This window comes from Megascapheus bottae, chromosome 9 (assembly GCF_031878675.1).
Source record: "Megascapheus bottae isolate mThoBot1 chromosome 9, mThoBot2.hap1, whole genome shotgun sequence".
Taxonomy (NCBI): Eukaryota; Metazoa; Chordata; class Mammalia; order Rodentia; family Geomyidae; genus Megascapheus; species Megascapheus bottae.
This window is the reverse complement of record NC_143517.1, coordinates 38,342,811-38,365,345: the sequence shown is the minus strand read 5'-3', so window position 1 is coordinate 38,365,345 and position 22,535 is coordinate 38,342,811. Positions and strand designations below refer to the sequence as shown.

Below are 22,535 nucleotides of genomic sequence, written 5' to 3'. Positions count from 1 at the left end.
GGTCGGAGCGAGCGCACGGCGGTCTTCCGAGTCCGCCTTTGCCTTCCTTCGGGGCTGCCGTCCACTATCGCCGACTGCAGTCATGAGCGGTCGAAGCCGGGGTCGAAAGTCCTCCCGTGTCAAAAGCCGCGGCAAAGGCCGCCTCAGAGGCCGAGCCCGCCCGGGTGGCGAGGAGGCCCCACGCGAGGCCGACCCTCCGCAGCGCCAGAGCCCGCAGGAGGACGTCCCGAGGACCCCACAGGTGCACACGGGCGCGCGTTGGGATGGTGGGGAGTCGGCCGAGCCCACGGCCGACCCCCACCTCGGGGCCCAGGCCTCCAGCCAGCTCGCCGCCGTAGGCCGCGGCCATGCGCTCCAGGCCGCAGCGGCTGGGGACTGCCGGCTGGCATCCCCCAGGCCACGCCCCACTAGGGCCTCAGCCATCACTCAGCGGCTGGCCACGGACACCGTGTTCGTGGGAACCGTGGGAACGGTGGCGAGGCGGAAGAATGGCCCCCGAGCCGGAGGTCGGCGTGGCCCTTCCTTCAAGAAGGCCGCAGAATCGTGTGGCGCCGCAGGACGGGGGTCTCAGGCCGCGGGCGGTGCGAAGCCCAGGAAAGGTCGGGCGACCGGGGAGGGGTCCACTGCTACCACCCGAGGTTCCACCGTCTCCGTGGGAGAGAGGAGTGTTCCAGCACCAAGGCCGCCATCCAGGCCCCCAGCAGGGCCTCCGTCGGGGCCTCCTGCAGGGCCTTCCTCAGGGTCCATTCCACGGCCCCCGGTCAGCATCAAAGGTAGCATGAACACTCTGGAGAGGGTCCAGCAGAAGCTGGAGACCATGAGCACTCAGGCCGACCGGGCCTACCTGAGGCTTTCTCGAAAGTTTGGGCGGTTACGACTGCAGTACCTGGAGCGCAGGAACCTCCTGATTCAGAGTATTCCTGGCTTCTGGGAGCAGGCTTTTCAGAACCATCCCCAGCTCTCGTCTTTTCTGAACAACCGTGATAAAGAAATACTAAGCTACTTGAATAGCTTGGAAGTGGAAGAGCTTGGCCTCGCTAGATTGGGCTACAAAATCAAGTTCTACTTTGGACACAACCCCTATTTCCAAAATAAGGTGCTCATCAAAGAATATGGTTGTAGCCCTTCCGGTAAGGTGGTGTCTTATTCTACTCCAATCCAGTGGCTCCCGGGTCATAGTCTACAACCCTTAAGCCAGGGAAACCCAGAAAACAATCGGAGCTTTTTTGGGTGGTTTTCAAGCCACAGCTCTATTGAGTCTGACAAGATTGTCGAGATAATCAATGAGGAATTGTGGCCCAATCCTCTGCAATACTACCTTATGAGTGAAGGAGCCAGAGGAGAGAAAGCGAAGGAGGATAAGCCAGGTCCAGTGAAGCAGCCAGTGGAGAACCCCAATCCTGGGGTAAACCATTCTGAGTGATCCTTAAGCCTCGATACTACTTTCGATTGGATGTGTTTCTGTGTGTGTGTAGCAGTCTGCCTCTGTGCACTGTAGCAAATCATACTTTTTTTTTTTGCTTTCTAACGATTTCTTGCCTTTTTTTTTTTAAACAACAAACAAGGATCACATGTCATCTCACTCTTCCTGTTCTAATGTTAAAACACTTAGCATTCCAGATGTCTGCTGCTTTTCTCTACCTTGCCTGGACCCGTTATGAGTGATCCTCAGTGACGACCAGAACATCCTCAAGGTCTGCTACTTCACAGCTAGTGACTTGGACTTTGTTCATGCTGGCTGTGTATGTCGTCAAGAACAAACTACTCTTTCAGCACTACAAAATCAAGCCTGTGCACATGGCATCAACTGTTCTGTGGTTCTGGGGGCACCAGCCCAGGAGCCATCAACACTGCCAGGCTTGAGGTCAAGGACCTTGTGTTACATGTTCTTTACAATCATATGTTTCTTCTTTCCTCTGGACTTGTCTATGAGTGAACTTTCAAAGCCTGGCTATGATTGGTGGACACTGTCATGGCACTGACTCTTGTGTAGGTTTTAATTGGCCAGGTAAACAAGTCCTCAAGAACTGCCTCTGGACTCAGATGTTGTGCCAATGTATGAGACACACACCTGTCTTCCCTAGACTTCCAGCAATCCTGGTGACTGCAAAGGCTGATGGATGTGCAGTTATTTGTGGATACATTCTCATGCTGTGGTCTAGGTGAGGGTGGGGACTGGGCCCCACTTTTGTCAACTGGTATTTTTTTTGGTCAGTTTCTTTTGATTTTTTTTTCTTAAGAAATGACAGTATTGTTCTGGGGCAAGGATTCTGGGAAAAAGATATTTCTCATCCACTGGCCTCTGTCTCCTTGACTTTATTTCCTATCTCCATTCTACTTATTGTTAACCTTTTTCCTGACCTCACTTCTGTTCTCCTTGCCACTCCCATTTTCTTCTCTGCCCCCCACTACTACTCCTGTTCTTTGTTTTGGCTTTTTATTTTTTTGATGGTTTCGGGGCTGGGTACTCTGAGCTCTCTTCAGTCAAGGCTTCCGCTCTACCACTTTGAGCCACAGCACCACTTGGTTTTTTTGAGGTTAATTGGAGATGAGAGTCTCATAGACTTTCCTTCCTGGACTGGCTTTGAACTTTAATACTCAGATCTCAGTTTCCTGAGTAACTAGAATTATAAACATGAGCCATCAGCACCAGACTTTGTCTTTTGTTAGTACTGTATTATACAGAAATAGCAAAGCAATCTAGGGGTTTCTTTATATAGCTAGAGAGACAGCTGGCGACTTGTTTTGCACATTCATATGCTAGTCTGAAATAGAGTAGAGAGGACCAGAAGACCAAGTGAGTCTATGGTCAGTCTTTGACCCAGACTCCTGGACTCATTCAACAGGGAGTTGAGGCCCTGTTCACATTTGTGAATCTGCTAGAATTAGCCCTAAGGCACAACATTTTTCTTAGATTAGTATGTGTTCTCAGTTTGACTTTTGTGTGCATGCTCATTAAGACATCCTCCCCTCCCCCCCAGGGGTCTCCTGTTGTCTCCTTCTCTGTGGTAGCCTCACTCATCTGGATTCCCAACTCCCAGCTTTTCTTAGCAGTTTGTTATTCTCTTTATTTCTACTTTCAAGTACTTGCAGATCTGAGATTACTATTTGAAGCCAGCCAGGGCAAGAAACTCTTGGAGACTCTTTATCTCCAATTCCACTGAAAAGCCTGAAATGGTGGTGTGACTCAAGTGATAGAGCACTAGCCTTGAGCAAAAAAATAACACGGACCAGTGCCCAGGACCTGAGTTCAAGCGCGCACACACATGAGAAAAGGTGGGGGAGACTTTAGTCTGTAGAAATAATTTTTAGTTTCTAGGATGGGGGGGCCCTAAGATACTCCTAGGGCATGGATATAGGCAAGAATAGAGTCTGTTCTAGGTCTTCAGGTTATTTCCTGGGGGAGGGGAGCTTATTCCAGGTTGGTGCATGTCTTCTTCCCTCATCCCTAAGAGTAGGAAATAGGAGTCTAACTAAACCTGCCTTACTTTATGGAAGACCTCATTCTAGGTTCTGCAAGAAGTTTGTGTCTTGGAGTTGTAGTGAGGGAACACTAGGCAGGGCAGTTGGAGCAGAATGTAGAGCAGCAATGAGTGAAGCTGGTGTAGAATAGGCATGGGAAAGCTAGCCAGAATAGCTTGAAAAGGTTCAAAGAAAGTGTATCTTACCTCCCAGTGATGGAGGAGACAGAGGGGATCTTTTTTAGGGTTGGGACAGGGAAATTAAAGGGGTTGTTGGAAAATAGGATGCCTTGGCAAGAGTAGATCCATAGTTTTGTTGAATCTGTATTCCATCATTAATGGATATTTTTGATTCACAGAAACCCAGAACAATATTATTCTGGATGTTCTTTTATTTTTCTTCTAGGTGTGACCTTGTATCTGTGGAAGATTTAATTTTACATGTTATATATTTTGCCTCCAAAGTAACTTCTTGCCAAGTGCTCCATTGTAGCCTAATGGGAAAAATAGAGCTGTGTAAGTCTGTGTTTTGTCCTTAACAGTTTTGTTCTTTATTATGGACATTTTCAGGAAAGCAGCAATGAAGAAGATAGCCACTGGATCCTGTGTTTTATACCTAGCTAGTCACCAGTTAGATGCATTTAGTTTGTTTATAGTGCTCTTTCTACCTGTATTTTGTTTGTTCTAAGTCCAAGACATCATGCCAATGCAACTAGGCTACTTTTGAAAGTTTGGGACTCTGGTGGTGTTAATTATGAGTTAACACTATGACATCAGTCATGCATTTTGCTTTTAGTGTTAGCGATATTCCTGAAATAGGCATTAGAAATGAGTCATCACAATTTTGGGGGTTCAAATGAGATGAGCTACCTCTTCTCCACTCAGACTTCAATGTTAGATACTTGAGATCCTTGACCATATTGTGTTTCCGGTGTAACATGGAGACTTACATTGGCAATTGTGTGACTGTTAGGATGGTTCCCAGCTTGACTTGGTCTCTTAACTGTGGACTTAGACATGTAATTTGGTAACTTGCTCAGTTTTGTGGAGATCTTCTAACTGGTTATACTTGTTAAGTTGACACTGGTAAGAATGCAGTTATTTCTGTGTTCCTAAAGATCAGAAATGGTTGTAAGTTTGCATACATGAGAAAAAATAAAAGTTTTATTTCTTGTGTTTATTATTTGCAAAAAATAATTGGAATATTGCTTGGTAGGCAATAGAGATGTTTTATTATCAGGGTGATATGTAGAGGGGTTACAGTTAACATTCGTTAGGTAGTGAGTACATTACTTCTTGAACGTTGTTTCTCCCATTTTTTCTCCCCTTATCCCTTCCCAAGTTGTTCATTTCCAACATATTGTCTTGTGAATTTATTGCTGTTTCATGGGATTATCCTGTCTTTTGTCTCATCATCTTGTTTTTCCCTTTTCTGATTCAAATAAGTAAGTGTATGTGTGTGTGTCTATGTATATGTATGTATGTATATGGTGCCAAATTCAGATACAGCCTCAACAGAGAACAAATCATAAAAAAAGAGAAAAAGGGAGCAAAGAAATAGCTTCACATAGTACATTAAATACAACAACCACAAGGATTAATCTCGTTTCCCTATCTTGGAGTTCATTTCACTTAGCCTCATCCTATATATCCGTATGCACATAGCTTTTGCGCTCCTCTGCGCAAAATCCTAGATGTGTACTAATTACAAATGAAACCATGGAGCCTGTATTTCTTTGGGTGTGACTTATTTCACTTAATATGATTTTTCCAAGTCTTTCCATTTCCTTACAAATGGGACAATGTCATTCTTTCTGATGGCAGCATAGAATTCCATTGTGTATAAATACCACATCTTGAGCATCTACTGAGGAGCATCTGGGTTGGTTCCATATCTTAGCTATGGTAAATAGTGCTTCAGTGAACATGGTTGTGCTGGGAGGTTTAGTGTGGGCTTGTTTCTGGACATTTGGTTAAATGCCCAGGAGTGGGATTGCTGGGCCATAGGGGAGCTCTATGAGTCTTTTGAGGAACTGCCACACTGCTTTTCATAGTGGCTGAGCAAGTTTTCAGGTGGTATAGTTTTATCAGAAAGGGATAGGTACATTGGCCTAGAGCTGTCATTGCCAAGTCTCAAAGCTATGTATGGATGACTGCACAAAACACATGAAATCCTGATTTCTAGGCCTTTCCCAGAGATTGTGATTTTGTGGTTCTAAGAAGCCAGGTTTTAACAAGCTTTCCAAATGTTTTTAGTGATAATTAAGTGCTTTTCAAATCTTATTTGTTATCAGTATTTCTGGAAGCCTGTTAAGGATTCTGATTTGGTATTCTGAGGTGCATTGCATATATAACAAATTTCCAGGTAATGACATTGCTGGTGGTTTGTGAACGTCACTTTGAGTCACAACAGATATGATCTTGAAAGCCCTTCAACTTAGTGTGGTGGTGGTCAACCTTGGCTGCACAGTAGAATTACCTGCAATTTTTTTAATATTTTTTATTGTAATTAATAGAAGTGTTACATTATATTCACCAGATAGAAGGTGCATTAGTTCACAAACATTGATACCCTTTCTCATATCTTGGTCCCTATTTCCCTTCCAATTACCTGCAATTCTTAAGGTATGTGCTGCCAGAGCTCCACACAATAGCCAACTAAATCAATATGAGGAAAGACATTTGCTCAACTGAGGATACTTTAGAAGCTTCTCACATAAGTGGTGGCGCATGCTTATAATTCTGGCTACTTAGGCTGAGATTGGGGGATTGAGGTTCAAAGCCAGAGCCAGCGCAGGAAAAGTCCCAGAGACACTTAACTCCAGTTAACTACTGAACACCAGAAGTGGAACTGTGGCTCATAGTGGTAGAGGAGTAGCCTTGAGCAAAAGAGCCTGGAGATAGCACCCAAGCCGTGAGTCCAAACCCCATGATTGAAAAACCAAAACAAAACTTCTCACATGATTCTTGGGGTTATTCAACTTGACAACTAGGATCGTTCCCCCACAAATCAGTGGAAAGTCTCAGTTACAAGTAAATACCATCTAAAATTACCCACCAAAAGTAATTAAAAAACCCAGAGTGTTAATTGACAAAGTTAAATTGGCTTATGATAAAGATCTTGAATAAATGAATGAGCAGTGTTCAGGACAAGAGGACTGATGTTTAAGGGATAGCTGGCTTCCTGGTTTATGTTTAGATTCCTTGGTTTAAAGGTGAAATTTGTGACATGGATTACTTGTTTCATAAGGTCACCGGCATTAGGACAGGTGACATGTGAGATGGAAAGCTGGGTAGTGATCTAGTGGTCACCCTGCACTTTTATAACAATCTTCTCCTGAGAATTGCCCCAGGATCCTGTGAGAATTACATCAATTACTTCTATTTGCAGCACCATTAGCTACCTTCCACTAGACTCCACATCTTCCAGGTCCTACATCCTCTTCACATTTTTGCTACAAAGACCAGGCTTCCCATGTGAGAAGCTTTGGTTGACCAACACATTCAGATCGTAACAGCCTTTTCTATATCCTTGGAGTACCACTTGGCCTTGGTGCTACCTTCCCATGGCTCATTCATTCATTGTGTCCTGTAGATACCAGCATCAGTTGTAGACCGTAGAGATACAGCCATGTACAGATACAAATTTGATTCTTCTACTTTCCTCTTAGGTTTCACTCTCTTCTCAGCTTTTGCCTAGGATTGGCAGTTAATCTGTGTTTTTCTTTCTTTCCTACATGGGGTAGGTGAGTGCTTTTGATGCCTGTGGGTTAGGGACTTGACCAAAGCGTTTCCTTATCCTATCCTTTATCCTTTAGGTCAGCCTTCACAAGGTACTCAGGCCTTTTATAACTTCCAGCATGAAGACTATAAAGTGTCCTGGGCCTGGTGAGGCATAGTGGCTCATGTCAATATTTCCAGTTACTTCAGAGGGGAGAGTGGGAGAATTATAGTCCATGGTCAGTGCAGAATCTTGAAAAAGTAATTAAAAGACAAAAAGGGTGGTGGTATAGCTGAAGTGATAGAGTGCCTACCAAGCAAGTGTGAGGTCCCGAGTTCATTCCCCAGTGCCGCCAAGGGAAAAGACAATTGTCTTGGGCCCATTCTTTCCCCATCATCTCCCCTTCTTCATCATGTTTTTAAATTCTCATATCTCACTGGCTTACACATAGTAGGTACTCATTAACATGAAGAAAAAATTGAGCAAATACATGTTGGAAATGCCCCAAGCAGAGACCGCAAGTAATTTGGAGTGAAGGAGAAGCATGAATCCAATACAAATGGATTTAAAGCAGGGTAGGATTGTTGGGGAAGCTATTACCTGCACAAAGCCTCAGGCAAAAATCTTAGTATATTAGAAATCTTGGCATATTAGAAATCAGGAAAGCGGAAGACAGGAAAACAAATGAAAAATGTTGGAAATGTGTACTGACTTTGCTGTTCTTTGGTGATGCTTCTGAGCACGTGAGTGTAATGGAAAATGCGATTCTGGACAGTGACCCAGGGGTCCTTCTTGGATATGTGTATATAGTCCGACATCTATGAGGGCTCTTCAATTTAGACGAATTAAAAAAAAATCACCCTGTGTCATTGAAAAGCAAGCTGGACAGGAGATTAAACCTGCACAATTGAATGGAATGTGAAGATCCCGTGGGAAATTGCCATGAGCTTCAATACTAAATAGCTTAACTCCTAGGGTTATAGAGAAAATAGGGTTGCCAAGGCCGATTGCAACTTTGCCTAGTGCTGGCCCACCAAAAAGTAGATGAAAAAAATGAGAATTCTGAGAGGGGGAAAAGGACATGAAAGATTGAAATATAGGTGCATTCTGGATAGGGTTATGTTATGATCACAGGCTGATTGTCCTGTGGGAGGAAAAATGGAGGCCTTGAGGAGGGGGCATACTTACCTTATGCTCCAAGAATCTAGCTTGTGTCTTCTCAGAGTGCCACCTCTGCCTTGTGGTATGTTCATTATTCAGCTAGCATGTATATGGGGCACTGAGCTCCTCCGACAAGCTTTTACCTGTTATCACTTCTGCAAGAGGTCTGATCTGACACTTTAGTAAAATGGTACCCTATAGCTGCTCACTGTGCTCCTCATACTTTCCTAAGTAGAATTTATTACAGTTCCCATGATTTTTGTCTCTGATCGTAAGTTCTTTATTTTTTTATTTTTTGGGGTCATATTCCAAAGGTAGGGGCCTGCCTCATTCAGATATAATAGGCACTTAAAACATTCAGTTTTAAACCAAATTGAGAATTCAAAATAGAAGCTCATTTCATTTTCTTACTGCCAACCTTCTCACCATACACACTACCAAAAGAAATGAGATCACATAATGGCCGTGCAAGTCAACATGAGTGTAAGGATATATGAAAATGTGAATTGTTTTCTCAGAACCATACGAAGTCCCTGCTATACATACTAACAACATGACTTGATACATACTAGGTGCTCAACAAATGTTTGCTGAGTAAAGAAAGCTTAGAGACTTTCAATTCTCACAAAACATTATCAAAAGTGGCAAACCCTAGAAATAATAACTGAGGTCAAATGTACATATCTTACCTTTGAAATATATCTTAATTCCAAGCCAATTTTTGGGGGTCTTTGTATTGTACAAGAGCATATAATCCTGTTCTAATTAGAGATAAGAGCAATCAATACAAGAATAACCAGTGGGTCTATAAAACATGAGTCAAATATGTATTCCTACAGTCAGATCTAACGTGTGTTCTGCTACTATTTCACACCATGCAAATTGCTAATTGCGTGTCATCCTTACGCAGGGGCCATGCTAATTTTCTCTGTATCATTCCAATTTTAGTATATGTGCTGCCGAAGCGAGCACTGATCATAAGTTCTTGAGGACCACTGTTCACTGCTTCATACACACAGGCTGTTGCACAAGTATTTTAGACTAATGGAAGTCTAGCTGTTATGGGAGGTGGCAGGTTGGATGGACTTTTGAGTTGTCCTGTGTTGAGCTGGCTCTTCTTGGCATGCAATGGAATTTGTGGGCTTTTTGATTGAGTGAATATTATAAGGTAACCATAGTGCTAAGGATATTACCCCCAACTCAAGTTGAGTTTTAAGAGCCCAGTAGAGGCCAGATAACTTGCCTAAGGTACATAGATTGTAATTTCCAGAGCAAGGGATTTTACCTTGCTTAATCATCATGACTCGACTAGAGTTTGCAGTTGGAGTTGGTAGTTAAGCAAGAATTCTGTTAATGCCTTCAGAAAAGACAATGAATGGCTGCAGGAGAGGTTTGCCCTCTACTAAGGGTGGCTTCATTGTGTCTAATACAGAGGGAGAGGACTAAGGGTGGCTTCATTGTGTCTAATACAGAGGGAGAGGACTGTGTGTGTTTATGTATGGGCGTGTCTATCATTTCTGGGCCAGGCCTGAGTCCAGGAAGGTTATGAGAATACCCAGCAAGTCAGCTGCGAAATAGGGTGTTGGCTTCCTGTATCTTAGGCCCACACCACCCTAAGGCTGCTGAGGTGAGGTGCACACTCTGGTGCTAGGCAAACACTCTGCCACTTAATACTGCCTCAGTCTGACTTGAAGTTCTGAAAGTGAAGAGAGACTTTCTCCTGGTTACTCAACGAGGATTTTAACTGGTCTTTGGCTCTAAACCTCCATACTCTCAATATATCATACTTCTTTTTCTAGAAGGAAGATATAATTGCTCATTTTTTTAATGAGTGATATTGACCAGTTTGATGCTTTCAAGTCCCAGGAAACAGTCTAATGAGGCTTAATAATCAGGACAGTTACTGTGTTTTTGTTTTTGTTTATTATTTTTTTAAATAAGGAATCTGGAGGCCACTGAGCCTATGATTAGTTCAGCTGCTTGTTGAATAAACTCCCAGATTCTTTCCACTTTCCTAGTTTTCCTCCTCCACTATCTTTGGCATGAGTCTGACAAGGACTTTTTGTCTTCAGACTCATCTCATGGTCTCATGATTCTTTTCCAGGTATCACACCTTCAAAGAAAGTACTTGAAACAGGAAGGCAGTGAAGGAGGAAAATGGGGACATCTATTTTTCTCTTACTTGTGAAGAAAATATTTCCTGGCGCTTTCCTGGATTTTCCTTTGATGCTCAGGTGAAATGAGTCCCTTTCCCCATTAAGACCAGCAGCTGCCAGAAATTCAGTGGCCATCACCTGGTCTGGATGACAAGCTCTAGTCCCTTATTATAAAGAAGCAGATCCTGGCTGCTGGGTGCATGATGCTAAAGCCTAGGGCTTGTCAGGCTTTCCGCCAGACAGAATCCCCAGGAGAACTGAGGACACTGATTACTGATTCATTGACAGTCTTTAGTACCACATCTCTAATCTCAGGCATGTGGTGGGTCAAAAGAACTGCAGTACTGAGGTTTGCATACACTGAATAATTAACTGTGGAAGGAGAACACACACAGACACATATCAACTATTTAGTAAAAAACATGAAACAACAGTTTAATAAAAGAGCTGTGTGATCAGGCAGTCTCTGGGGCAGAGGACAACTCAACAGTTCTCAGAAGATTTGGTAAGATTCTTTGTTCATTCATGATTGGATGGAACACTTGAGACGTTTTAATCAGCAAGCTTTGTTTTGTATCCCCTGTTTTTATTATTTCTTCCCAAAGGAAATACATGCATGTCTCAGTGATCTGGGGCTATTTTAGGATCAAGCAATTGTTTTTAGATTTTAGAAACAACATTACTGTCACCTTAGGAAAAAATATTTAGTGCTTCAGCAAGAGATGTGAACAAGCCTTAATTTAAATATAAGTCATAGTAGTATTACCCAACTACAGTTGACTTTTTTTTTTCAGTGGCTTCCCTGTGGGTCTAAGCAGCATTGAGATGATACGGGTGTTGTCTACTCAAAGAAAATCTGAACATTTATTTCAGCAGTTACAAATGAAGCATTGGAGTAATGTAACAACGGAAACAGGAAAATTTGGACTCTGGTTATGGGTAGACTTTTCAATCTGTCCCCAGTTTCTAAACCAATCCTGTGAGCAGTTTAAACATAAGCACATACTTGGAAAATCATTTGAGTTGCTTCTGTAACAAGCCAGCTGAGCGAAGTCATCATTTAAAACCAGACATTCCTCAGATGATGATCCAGAAATATGAACACTATGTCCTAGACCTCCAGCTGGAGAAGTCTCCGTATCCCAGTAACTTTGCTAAGATGTGTAGCAACCTGCCGTTTGGAGATGCTTTTTTCTGGTGTTGGATTCTCCTGGAAAAGCTCAGTATTTTGATCCAGCCTTTCCTTGAGTGAGGTCCCAGGGCTTTCTGGGGTTCTATTTGTGGTTGGCTCTGATTTCTGTGTTATCCCACCCTATTGCATATTTAAAATGCTCTCAGGCCTGGTTGATTTGAAGCTGTAGTGACCAAAATCAACCTAAAAAGAGTTTTACGTTCATGACAGTTATCCATAGGTAGTTCTTTCCCTCAGAGGCTCTAGCAGTTTCTAGGCCAATATGCAGCTGGGCTAAAGAAAAAGGGTAAAAATGAAGACTGTCGAACATGCTCAACTTAAAGCTAGTTCGAAGTCTTTTTTGGAAAGACTTCGCCTTCATAACAGAAGCTGAAACTCCACTTGGAAACAAGAATAAATATCAAGCCTACTTGGAGTCATTGGCTTTTATTATCTGTAGACACCAAATGTTCCAGAATAGTTGACTACTAAATGTTTAGCAAAGCTAGTTTGAGAACCTATAGAATGAAGAGAAAGAAACTTACTGGGAAACATCTAAGACTTAGAGCTGGACATATCTGTGTTCATACCCAAACCCTGATAAATACCAGCTGGTGTTAGAGCCTTGGTTAATATTCCACTTCTATACAATCTAGTTTCCTTATTTGTAAAAGAGAGACAAAAGTTTAGAGTTAGATAGGAGTCATAAACTTGACTCAGCTGGGTACAGTGGTTACCTCCATAGTATCAACTTCTCTGGAGGCAGAGACTAGAAAGGTTGTAGTTTAAGAGCAGCCTGGGTAAAACAGCAAGACCCTATCCCAATAATAAGCTAGACAGATGTAGTACACTTGTGATCCCAGCTATGGAGAGGCATAACTAGGAGGGTTACAACCTGAGGCCAGCCCAAGACAAAAACATGAGACCTTCTCTGAAAAATAAAAGGCTGGAGATCTGGCTGAAATAATAGCAAGCACAAGGTCCTGCGCTCAAACCCAGTTCTTGGGGGGTGGGAGGAGAACAAGCAAAACCAATCTCAAGCAGAATAAAGAACTATTTGGTGTAGGGAACTGAGAAATCAAAGATTATCTGGGTTTCAGATAAGCCTGATCCCAAAGGATCCTTCCTCATCAGTGAAGGATGGCTTCTCCGTGCTCTAGGCCTACACGTCTTACTCTTTCAGCTACAATAAGGATAAAAATAATTTATTCCCTACTGGTATAGAAGAAAAAGGTCCCAAGTTGACTCGACTCATTAGGTCATTGTAAACACTTGTACCAAGATAAGGTCTGGGTCACTGCCCAGCCCTGGAGACAAGAATAGGGTGAGCTACACCTCAAGCTCCAAGGACTAACATTAGGTAATAGATGAAAATAAATCAGGGTGTTAATATCAGAGGGAGCAGGGATGGATGCTGAGCAGGTGAAAACATTAGATACCCACTGAACAGAGCCCCTCTCAGGCCATCCTTGTTAATAAGTGTGGGGACATGGGAGAGAAGAAATGTAAGGATCTAGATTGGGGTCAGACATGAAGCACTCCCAGTTCCCTCCCTGCCCTGTCTTTTCTCACATGGCAATAGTCTTAGCGTTGTGGGAATTGGTTGTCACTTGACTGTGACTTATAACACATTTTTTGAATGTCAGGCATCAGACTGCTTACCTTCTGTTGTTCTTCTCTCAAGGTTTTGGTATTTTTTTCCCTGCATTTTCTGGTGTGCCTCTTGGCTATAAATAATGTAGATAGTATCTGCTAGCTATGGACCTGTGAGACTGGGATACCCTCAGTGGCTACTGCTGACACATGATAAGGGCTTTTCTCGAGGCAGTGGGAGATGTGGGGTCAGGCAGCACAAGCTGATGCCTAAGGACCTGGGGAGGTTTTCTTGGGAAGGTCAGAACTGGGTATGCAGACGTGCCTTGGTATTCATGGAGATTGGTTCTAGGACCTCTGAGGATATCAGCATTAGTGGATGATGCTCCCCCTTCCTAGGCCAGTAACCTTTATGTCCTCTTCACAGCTCTGCTCTAAGGCTTACTTACACTTTAAAAAAATTATTTTAGTTTTTGTTGTCGGGGTAATGATAGAGGGGTTACAGTTACATTTACCAGGGAGTAGGTGCATTACTTCTTACACATCATGTTTGTGTCCCCATTTTCCTCCCCCCACCCTCTCCCAATCTTGTTTTCCCCCCTTCCCTTTCCTATTTCAAATATTACTTACACGTTTATAGTTCTTCCTTGTCTTCAGTGCAGAGGTTACTCTTGTTTTTGAGTCCCTCATGGGACTGGGGGTTTGTAGAGGGAACACTGGTGGAGGTACCTCTCAACACCAGTCAGGGCTGGATTCCAGGGAAGGAAGTGGAACTGGCCATGATCATGCATATAAAGTCCCGTGGCTCAGAGAGGTGGCTGCCTTCTCCCCAGACAGAGGAGGAAGAATTTGATTGATTTTAAAATGTGTTTTCCAGAGGTGTTGTACGCACTTACTTTGAAAGGCGAGCCCTCTCTGGCAGTGGTCGCGGGCTCTTCATTCTTTTCTCTGAACAGGGCCATGATGAGGGAGGGGGAGAGTCAGATGGAGTGAAGTGAATTTTAGATGGGTTGGGCAAAATGTGGGGCCCAGTCTTTGGATCTAAAAGAAAAAGACCCAGCAACAGGACATGGAAGGAGCAGGGGCTATTTAGGTTGGGCAGGTGGGAATCCAGGTGATGGGTGGCAGGGGCTCACCAGGACCTCAGCAAAGCAGAGAGGGACTTTCCTCTTCCAGGTGGCAGTAGTCCATAGGGGATGCCCAGGGAGAGACAGAGGAGGCAGAGTTTCCCTCAGAGGAAGAGGAAGGAAAGAGACAGCCCCCAAAGGCAGGCCTTTGCTGATCCAAGGCAGGAGATGATCCATCTGCATGTTATCTCAGACCTTTGAATGCCTCTGTTTCCCTTTTCTGCTCATGCTTAGCTCAGTATTGAGACAGATGTGGGAGGAGGGATGGAAATTGGAGAATGGGCTGGGGCATGCATAGGACCAGGCCACAAAGAAATCTCCCTCCTTTCTCCTTCCCTCTTTTCCTCCTCCTCCTCCTCCTCCTCCTCCTCCTCCTCCTCCTCCTCCTCCTCCTCCTCCTCCTCCTCCTCCTCCTCCTCCTCCTCCTCCTCCTCCTCCTCCTCCTCCTCCGGAACTGCTTTGACTGGAATCACCAAGCCATTACAGGAAGGCTCCTTCCTCCCATGGAGGGGCCATAGCCCAGCCCACAGCTTGGGCAGAGTCTGTGTCCTGTTTCCTGCCAGCACCCACAAACCCACATCTACACTTACAAATAAGAAAGCTCAGTTTCCAGCCCAAATAACAGTTTGTTCTCTTGAGCTTTATTTCAATTTCCATGGAACAGAAAGGAGGAAAAAAATCCAAAATAACAACAAAATCAAGCTTAAACAAGTAGGGGGCATATTTTTGATAATTTTGGAAGGGTGTGCATTGTAGGAGTGTTCATCCTTGGACAATCAAAATCAATGAAAAGTAAATTAAAACTGGCTCCCAAGATGACATGGAAATTCTCAACCTAGAAAAAAAACCTGAAAGCTTCGTTCTCAGCACAGGAACCTGGGGTTTCCTAATGGAAACGCTGGCAGCTCGTTGATCTTGGCCCAGCCCTGAACTGGACCAAGATGCTGTTTATTTGAAGATGAGGTAGCCGGAGCCACCCCTCTGGCTGAGTGTGGTCCTGGCAGCACTTGGCTGAGGCCTGTCTGTGGACCTCTCCCTTCCAAAGCCCTTGCTCTTGGCTGCAGTGCTCTAGGCTGCACACTGGGCTTCCACCACGAACTCCTCTGTCCTTGAAAGAAGAGGCTGCCCCTGTCTCCCTGCATCTTTCAGAAAGGGAGGCTATAGTTGTATACAGGAAGGGTCAGGAACCTCTGGGAACTGCAGTGAAGACTAAAGCCACAGGAGACTTATGAGCCTAGCATCTCCAAACCTTGGGGCTGGTTTTTCTGCTGGCTGACCACTGTCACCTGATGGCAGCCGTGCTTCTCAGTGTAAGAATGGAGGAGTGTCGGTGGGACCTGGCAGAGGGTAGGTAGAAGGGAGCAAGACCAGGAGGCGGTTGAGGGACAGGCAAGAGTGGGGTAGTGATTGAACATGCACTTTGTAACAAGATAGACATGGATCTGAATCTTGGCCCCAGGATTCTGTGCAAGAATCTTGACCTCTCTCAGGTTCAGTTCCGTGATCTTTTAACTTACTGACAGTATCTAATCCAGATATTAAAGGCTTAGGTGCCTGTCGCTCTGACCCACCCTGCCCCCCTAAAATATTGTGTGATGATGGAATCATTATATTGGACTCAGATCTTCATATAGTCTATGGTCTATGAAACCCAAATCTTAGAGCTCAGTGTCATGGCAGGTGTCTGTAATTGCAAAACCTTGGAGGATGAGGCAGGAGGATTATGAGTTCAAAGGCCAGCTGAATTACATTGCCAGCTTAGGGTCAGCCAGGGCTACATAATGAGATTTTGTCTCAAAATGACTGAGGCTGGTGACGTAGCTCAGTCACAAACAAACAAAACCAAACCCCAAATATCCCTCATACCTCCCTGCAGAAACAGAGCTTATGCTCTGCAGGGGTTCTCTATTCTGCCTGCCAGTTGCACTGCAGCCTTATACATGCTCAGCAGCTCACACTCAGAACTCAGCAGATTCCACAAAAACCCACTCGCCCACCAGCACTGCAGTCAGATCCATGGGAACCCACAGCAGGCAGCTTGTCTCACTCCTGGTTTTCACATCCCTTCCTTCATGCCCTCCTGGATGACCAGCGTTCCCAGTTTCCCTCTATTTCCAGAGCACTGCGGCCCTGCCTACCCAATCTCCCTCTATTGCCCCCAATACTTTGAAACTGCTTGACAAAGTTTTCACCTGATCTTAATGTCTGTGAAGGTAGTGAGCCAGCCCATCGCCAGTGTACCCTGAGTAGTGCCTGTCCCCAGCTTTTGTCATGTGTGCCAAGTGCAATGGGGAAATAGTGTCACCACAGTAACTGGTACATACTTATAGTTGTAACTGTTTGGAAAAAGATCAAGTTGAGTGTATCTATGAATCAAAGGAAGCCTTCTTCCATATGGATGGAAGACAGAAGACACCGGGTCAACATGTCGTTAACCTCACAGGCATCTTGGTCTCCCTGACACCAAATGTTCAGGGTAGCCTCCCCATGCCGTCATGCTGGGACTCACGAGCTGAGAAATGACAAATGTAAGACCAAGTAACACTTCCGCTGGGCCCTGAATGTCTTATCTAACATCTAGTTCCTCCTTCCCCCTCCTGTTCTCCTCCCCAACCAGCCTTCTTTGCATAGAGATGTGACAAAGGGATAATTTTGCCCACTAGTCTGACAGCAGCTAGTGCCCTCTTCTCCACTCCTTTGGGTCTCTACCCCTCCCTTCCTCTGCAGCCTGTTTCATGGCTATAGATGACTGAACTGTGAACCGGAAGGGCCCCTGGCTCCTGAAGAGTGTTGAGTTCCATATCTGACTTGGGATGGGTTCCTCCAGAGAGAAATAAGCATCCATGTTGATACTGCTATTAATTAGGGTCCTTGCTACTCATAGCTGGACTGTTCTGCCTGATCCAGTACATGCCTTGATTCCAAGGCCAGTATTCTCTCATCTCTGTAGTCTTCCCACCTGGGTGTTTGGCCATAGCCCAGAGTTCCAAGTTCTTACTGGATGTGCAGAAATCTTAGGTCTTTATAGCAGGTGGCATGGCATGGTCTCTATGATGTGTATTATGGATCAGTGTAAGCTGGTGGGAGGGGTGACTGCGTGGGGCAGAGGGAGAAGCTGGCCAGCGATCCCAGTGGAGCTCTACAGCATACATAGCACACAAGTGTCCACTGTGGGCCATTATACTGGCCTTGGTCATGCCACGAACATGGGCTGTTAGGGAAAGGAAGGGAAGGATAGAGGAGAAGCAGGAAGAGGAGGGGAGATAAAGCCTTGAATGAAGTGCCTGTAGAGAGCAAGCACACTCAGAGGTGATAGCCAGAGGCCCAAGTCCTGTTCAGAAGGGGTATTTAGACAGTTCAGTGTTCCAGCCCAGTCTTTTTTTTCCCATGTATTTTTTTATTGTAATTAATTGAAGGGTTACATTATATTCACCGGATAGAAGGTGCATTATTTCACATACATTGATACCCTTTCTCATGCCATGGTCCCCATTTCCCTCCCCCCCCCCACCGCTCATGTTGTTTCCCCCCTTCCCTATCCAATTTCAAATAACCAATCAAGCATATGCACAATATATCAGATAACAAGGTGAAATACTGTAAAAATAAGAGATAACCAAGGGACAGCAAAAGAGATGAGAGATAACATAGTACATTAAGGACAACAATCACTCATTATATGGCTTTTGTTTCTGTATCCTGGAGGTCCTTTCATTTAGCGTCATACTATATGGCCTTATGTATCTAGGTTTTGTTCTATTGTAAATCTCTGCTAGGAGAGCCCAAGGTTTCTACTGATTATGACAAATGAGTCCAGCTCAGTCTTCATCTGCAAGTTCACAGGGTTTCTGTTAGTCATTGGGACTTTCTGTTGTATAAATTGACCTTGATTATCTTTAAGGGCACTGTGTGGACTCTGCTTGCCAGGCAGACTGGCCATTTGTGTTCTTTTCTAGCAGAGCTGACCATAGACCTTTCTGACAGGACTAACTCCTAAGGAATGCTAGGGTGGTAGGTCCAGGACTTTCAGAACTGGACATTCTGAAGACCATTTTAATGTGGCTACCCTGCCCTACATCCAGCTGTTTCATATTAAATTGGGGTCAGATTTCAGAGCAAGATGGGCTCTGATCAAAACTAGTAGGATTAAATATCAGGAACATGCAGAACTGTGCTGAAGGATGTGGTTTTATTCCTTTCCATGGACTGAATATATTTAGGGCTCCGATCTCTCCATTCCCAAGTCATAGCATCCAGGGCCCAAGTTTCCAACCTTGTCAGTCAGGATGGAGGTTATTTCAGAACCATGTTTGAGTTAGGATAGATGCTTAGAATGATGCCTGTTGATGCCTGTCACAATAATGGTCTCCAGAGAGTAAGGACTCATGCTGTTACACCTTTGGGAGTCCTGGCCCATGTCACTCTCAGCCTGATACTGCCACTTGCTTTGGGCCAGTGAAAAATCAGCAAATGCAGCACAAGCAAAGGCTTAGCACAGGCTTTCTGGGATTTTCAAAATCACAGACTCTTTTTTTGATAAAGACCAGGAAAACAAGAGGCCCTGATTTCTTACTCAGTCTCCAACTTAGTGGAAGAGATTAGGTGAAGTACAGAGACTTGCAGTTATTTGCAGAGTGATGAGAAATAGTTAATTATCATTTCTTTTAAAAATTGTAGCATAGGATTTGAACTCAGGGCATCATGCTTTACTACCTTGAAACCATGCCCCAGCCCTTTATGGCTTAGTTATTTTGCAGATGGAATCTCATCCTTTTATTCAGAGGCAGGCCTTGGATAACGACTCTCCAGTTTATGCCTCCCTTGCAGTCAGGATTACAGATATGAACAATCACACTTTGTTGGTTTGTTGAGATGGAGTCTTGCCAGTGTTTTGGCTGGGCTGCCAAGAAAGTATGGGCCACTACACCAGGCCTAGGTTGGTTATCTTACATTTTTTTAAACTGAGTGAAGTTCAATTAAATTATTTAAAAGTATACAATTCAGTAGCATATAATACATTCAGAATGTAGGGTAGCCACCACCTCTTTCTAGTTCCATGATGTTTTCATTAAGCCCCAAACAAGCTCTGTATTCCTTAACCAGTCACTGCTAATTCCTTTCTTCCTCTAGCCCTTAGCAACCACCGATCTGCTTTCTGTTTCTATGGATACAGGCTTCTGTAGCTGACTTCTTAGCATAACATTCCCAGTGTGCATCCACATTCTAACCTGTCACTATATCATTCCTTTTTGCATTCAAGCACATTCCTGTACCTCACAAGTACCCCAGCAGTACTCACAAGTAGCCATAGACTGCTGTTATTTTCAGCCAGTAGCCTAGGCTTGCTTTGCTGCTTTGCTTTGTAGTCATAGGTAACAAATAGTCTACAAGTTGGTTGGGATAATAACTACTGTTATAAGTTCTTATATAGCTTCTATATGCCAGGTATGGGAAACACTTGGCATGAATTACAGTTTAATCTTTGTAAGAACCTTATGGTCTGAGTGCTAATATGGACTTCATTTAATAAATAGGGAAACAGAAGTTAAATGATTTGCGTAGTTGGACTCGGTCTGATTTCAGGGCTCATGCTGTAGGCACTTAGTATATGCAGTGCAGCCTTAAAAGAAGAAGCCTTGGGAGATGGAAGTATGGATTTGTTAGGAATGAAACCACTCTCAGTTTTCTGTGTAGTTTATGATGAATATTATTGGTGCAAGTGACTGGCAGAAATTGAAACTGATAGTGGTTAAATTCCATATAACGGTAAAATTCTGATCTGTGAAGTCTTAGAAGCATTGAATTTTGTAGAAACATTGTCAATAAAGTAAGTAGTCAAGGGCAAGAGCTATGCGACCACAATATTTGGTATTAATGGAACTACCTGATTGATAGGTCAAAGCTTGATTTAAAATTTCCATGGAAGAGACTTAATCCCAATGAAAATAACTTCTTTGAAATACAATATGATGAAAATGGGAAGAATTGGAGAAGATTTAGCTGAGTTATTCAAGAGAATTGTTTAAGGGATTAAGTGGATTTAATGCCGTTTTCTCCAGAAAATCTGTCAGTACAAAACTATATCCATGATGATGTAATTGTGGTTTAACTGGTATTATTCTTAGGAGTGAAAATATCCTTAGGACAGAACATCTTCCTGAGTCAAAACATCTTTTGTTGTTTATAAAGATTCTTTGAAAAGGGCAAAATGCTATCTAAATATGAGTGTAAGCCTCTCCACAAGGCCTGGGCCCTTTGGAGAATAAATGCATTAGGATATGGAGTCAGAGCCCATGTCCTGTGACTGACTTAGGATACAGGCTACCTAGAGAGCCAGATTTGGGTGCCCTTCCTGAGATGTGGGTTCCATGGCAGGGTAAAGAAGGGCACATAGCGAGCCAGATGTTTAGGAAGTGTCACGTAGACTCTCCATAACAAGGGGTCTTCTTCCTTAAGAGAACGAAGAACTTTTTTGAAGGTGACGTCATCTTAGGGACTCTGTGTGACAGAAATATGAATGAGTAGCAAGCATACTCCTCAGAGCCAAGTAAGGAGCAGCAGTCCTTGAGGCCACTGGAAAGGGGAAGTGGGACTGGCTAGGCTGGCCAAAGTGCAAGTGGTTTATTCATTAGTTATCCGGGTCTGTGAGCTTTTAGGCATTGTAAAACATTGGAAGCTATTAATACATAAGACTTCAAATCCAGAAATCAGTAAGTAATCCAATATACTAATGGATAAAGCCTGTGAATATACATTTGGGTCAAAAATATTTCTTCCTAACATTCACAATTTGCAAAAATTAAACATCCTTTCACAATTCGTACCAAAACAATATAGAGCCATCGATAACTGGAAAAATGCAAACATGCTTATATCTACAGTCAACTATGTGCCACCCTACTTATATATCTGTGAGTGAAGACTATGGAGCCAGGCACTGGTGGCTCGTGCCTGTAAATCCTAGCTACTTGGGAAGCTGAAATCCAAGGTCAATGATTTGAATCCAGCCTAGTCAGAAAAGTCTCCATGAGTCTCTTATCTCTAAGTAACCATTCAAAACTCTTAAGTGGCACTGTGGCTCAAGTAGTAGAGTGCTAGCTTTGAGCACAGAGGCTAGGGACGGCACCCAGGCCCTGAGTTCAAGCCCCACAACTGACAAAAAATAAGTGTGGGAATGTTTTAAGAATTGTTCATTTTTACAGGCCTATAAATGATAGGTCCTACAAGTGATAGAAAGTGAGTGTGGGACACTTTACTGTCTTAGTTGAAATGATCATTCTCAAACATCACTCTTGCCATATTTAAGGAGATTAGCTACAATAAATACATCCGCTGCCCTCACAGGGTAATCTTTGCTGTCACTTTTCAGGCATGGTGGAAATGCGAGGACAAGGTCATTATCTTCTTGCTCCTGGTAGCTGTTCTGTCCATTCTCTCTTCACCCATTTCTCTACCTCTGCTGCTCCTGAATTTAGAAGTGAAGAATTTGCTGAGAGAGTCTGGATAATCCTTACCTTTCCCCTCATGTTTGTCCCTTAGGGAAGCAAGGCCCAGGAGCAATGCAGCCACAGCTAAGTTTGGTCTACAGAGAGCAGAGCTGTTTCTACCAGGATTCTGGACCTGTGTTCCATGGTCTTATTCTTGAGGAACTGGTCTAAAATTATACAATGACACACCGGGCTGAAATCTCCACTGTTTGGAAATGAGCTGAAAAGCAAGACAGACTAGATTCCCTAAACACATAAGCTTTGCTTTGTGGACCAATAATGATGCAGAGAGTTGTGTATGTATGACAACTTACATTAATGACTGTATTTTGAGCTAAAGGTGTAGCTCAAGTGATAGAACTCATGCTTAGCATGATAAAGCTCTGGATTTGATCTTAAGTATTAGGTGGGAAAGGGACATGGAGAGAGACAAAGAGATAGAGAAAAAGAAAAAACTTGTATTTTAGGAATACAATTGTTGCAAAATGTCAGGAAATGGAAAGAACCTTGTTGTGAGGTGAATTAATATGTTTTTCCTTGCTTTGTGATAAACCTAGATTTTCTTTTTTTTTGAAAATAATAAATAATGTTTTATTTATTTTCCATATCTTTTTATTGTAATTAATAAAAGGGTTACATTATATTCACCAGATAGAAG

At 43.5% G+C, this 22,535-nt stretch overlaps 1 protein-coding gene and 1 non-coding gene across 3 annotated transcripts; one reads left to right on the top strand and one right to left on the bottom strand.

Moving 5' to 3' along the window:
• On the top strand, positions 1-21,976 carry Tspyl5 (TSPY like 5). 2 transcript variants are annotated; one of them, XR_016536675.1, is made up of 2 exons: positions 1-2,162; positions 21,930-21,976. XR_016536675.1 is itself a non-coding variant. In XM_090339101.1 (1 exon), exon 1 carries the CDS (start codon positions 83-85, stop codon positions 1,421-1,423), a length of 1,341 nt encoding a protein of 446 aa, XP_090195227.1. In that variant the 5' UTR covers positions 1-82; the 3' UTR covers positions 1,424-4,639. The 2 variants fall into 2 exon arrangements, 1 of the variants encoding a protein (XP_090195227.1); XM_090339101.1 differs by lacking the exon at positions 21,930-21,976 and having other exon boundaries at positions 1-4,639.
• Positions 9,213-9,315, bottom strand: LOC150059043 (U6 spliceosomal RNA). Its single transcript, XR_016536734.1, has one exon. It is a non-coding gene; the product is annotated as a U6 spliceosomal RNA (small nuclear RNA).
• Positions 21,977-22,535: the final 559 nt, after the last annotated feature.

What these genes read in the sequence shown, in the direction of transcription:
- Tspyl5 (XM_090339101.1), top strand. Translation starts at nt 83, where the DNA reads ATGAGCGGTCGAAGCCGGGGTCGAAAGTCCTCCCGTGTCAAAAGCCGC.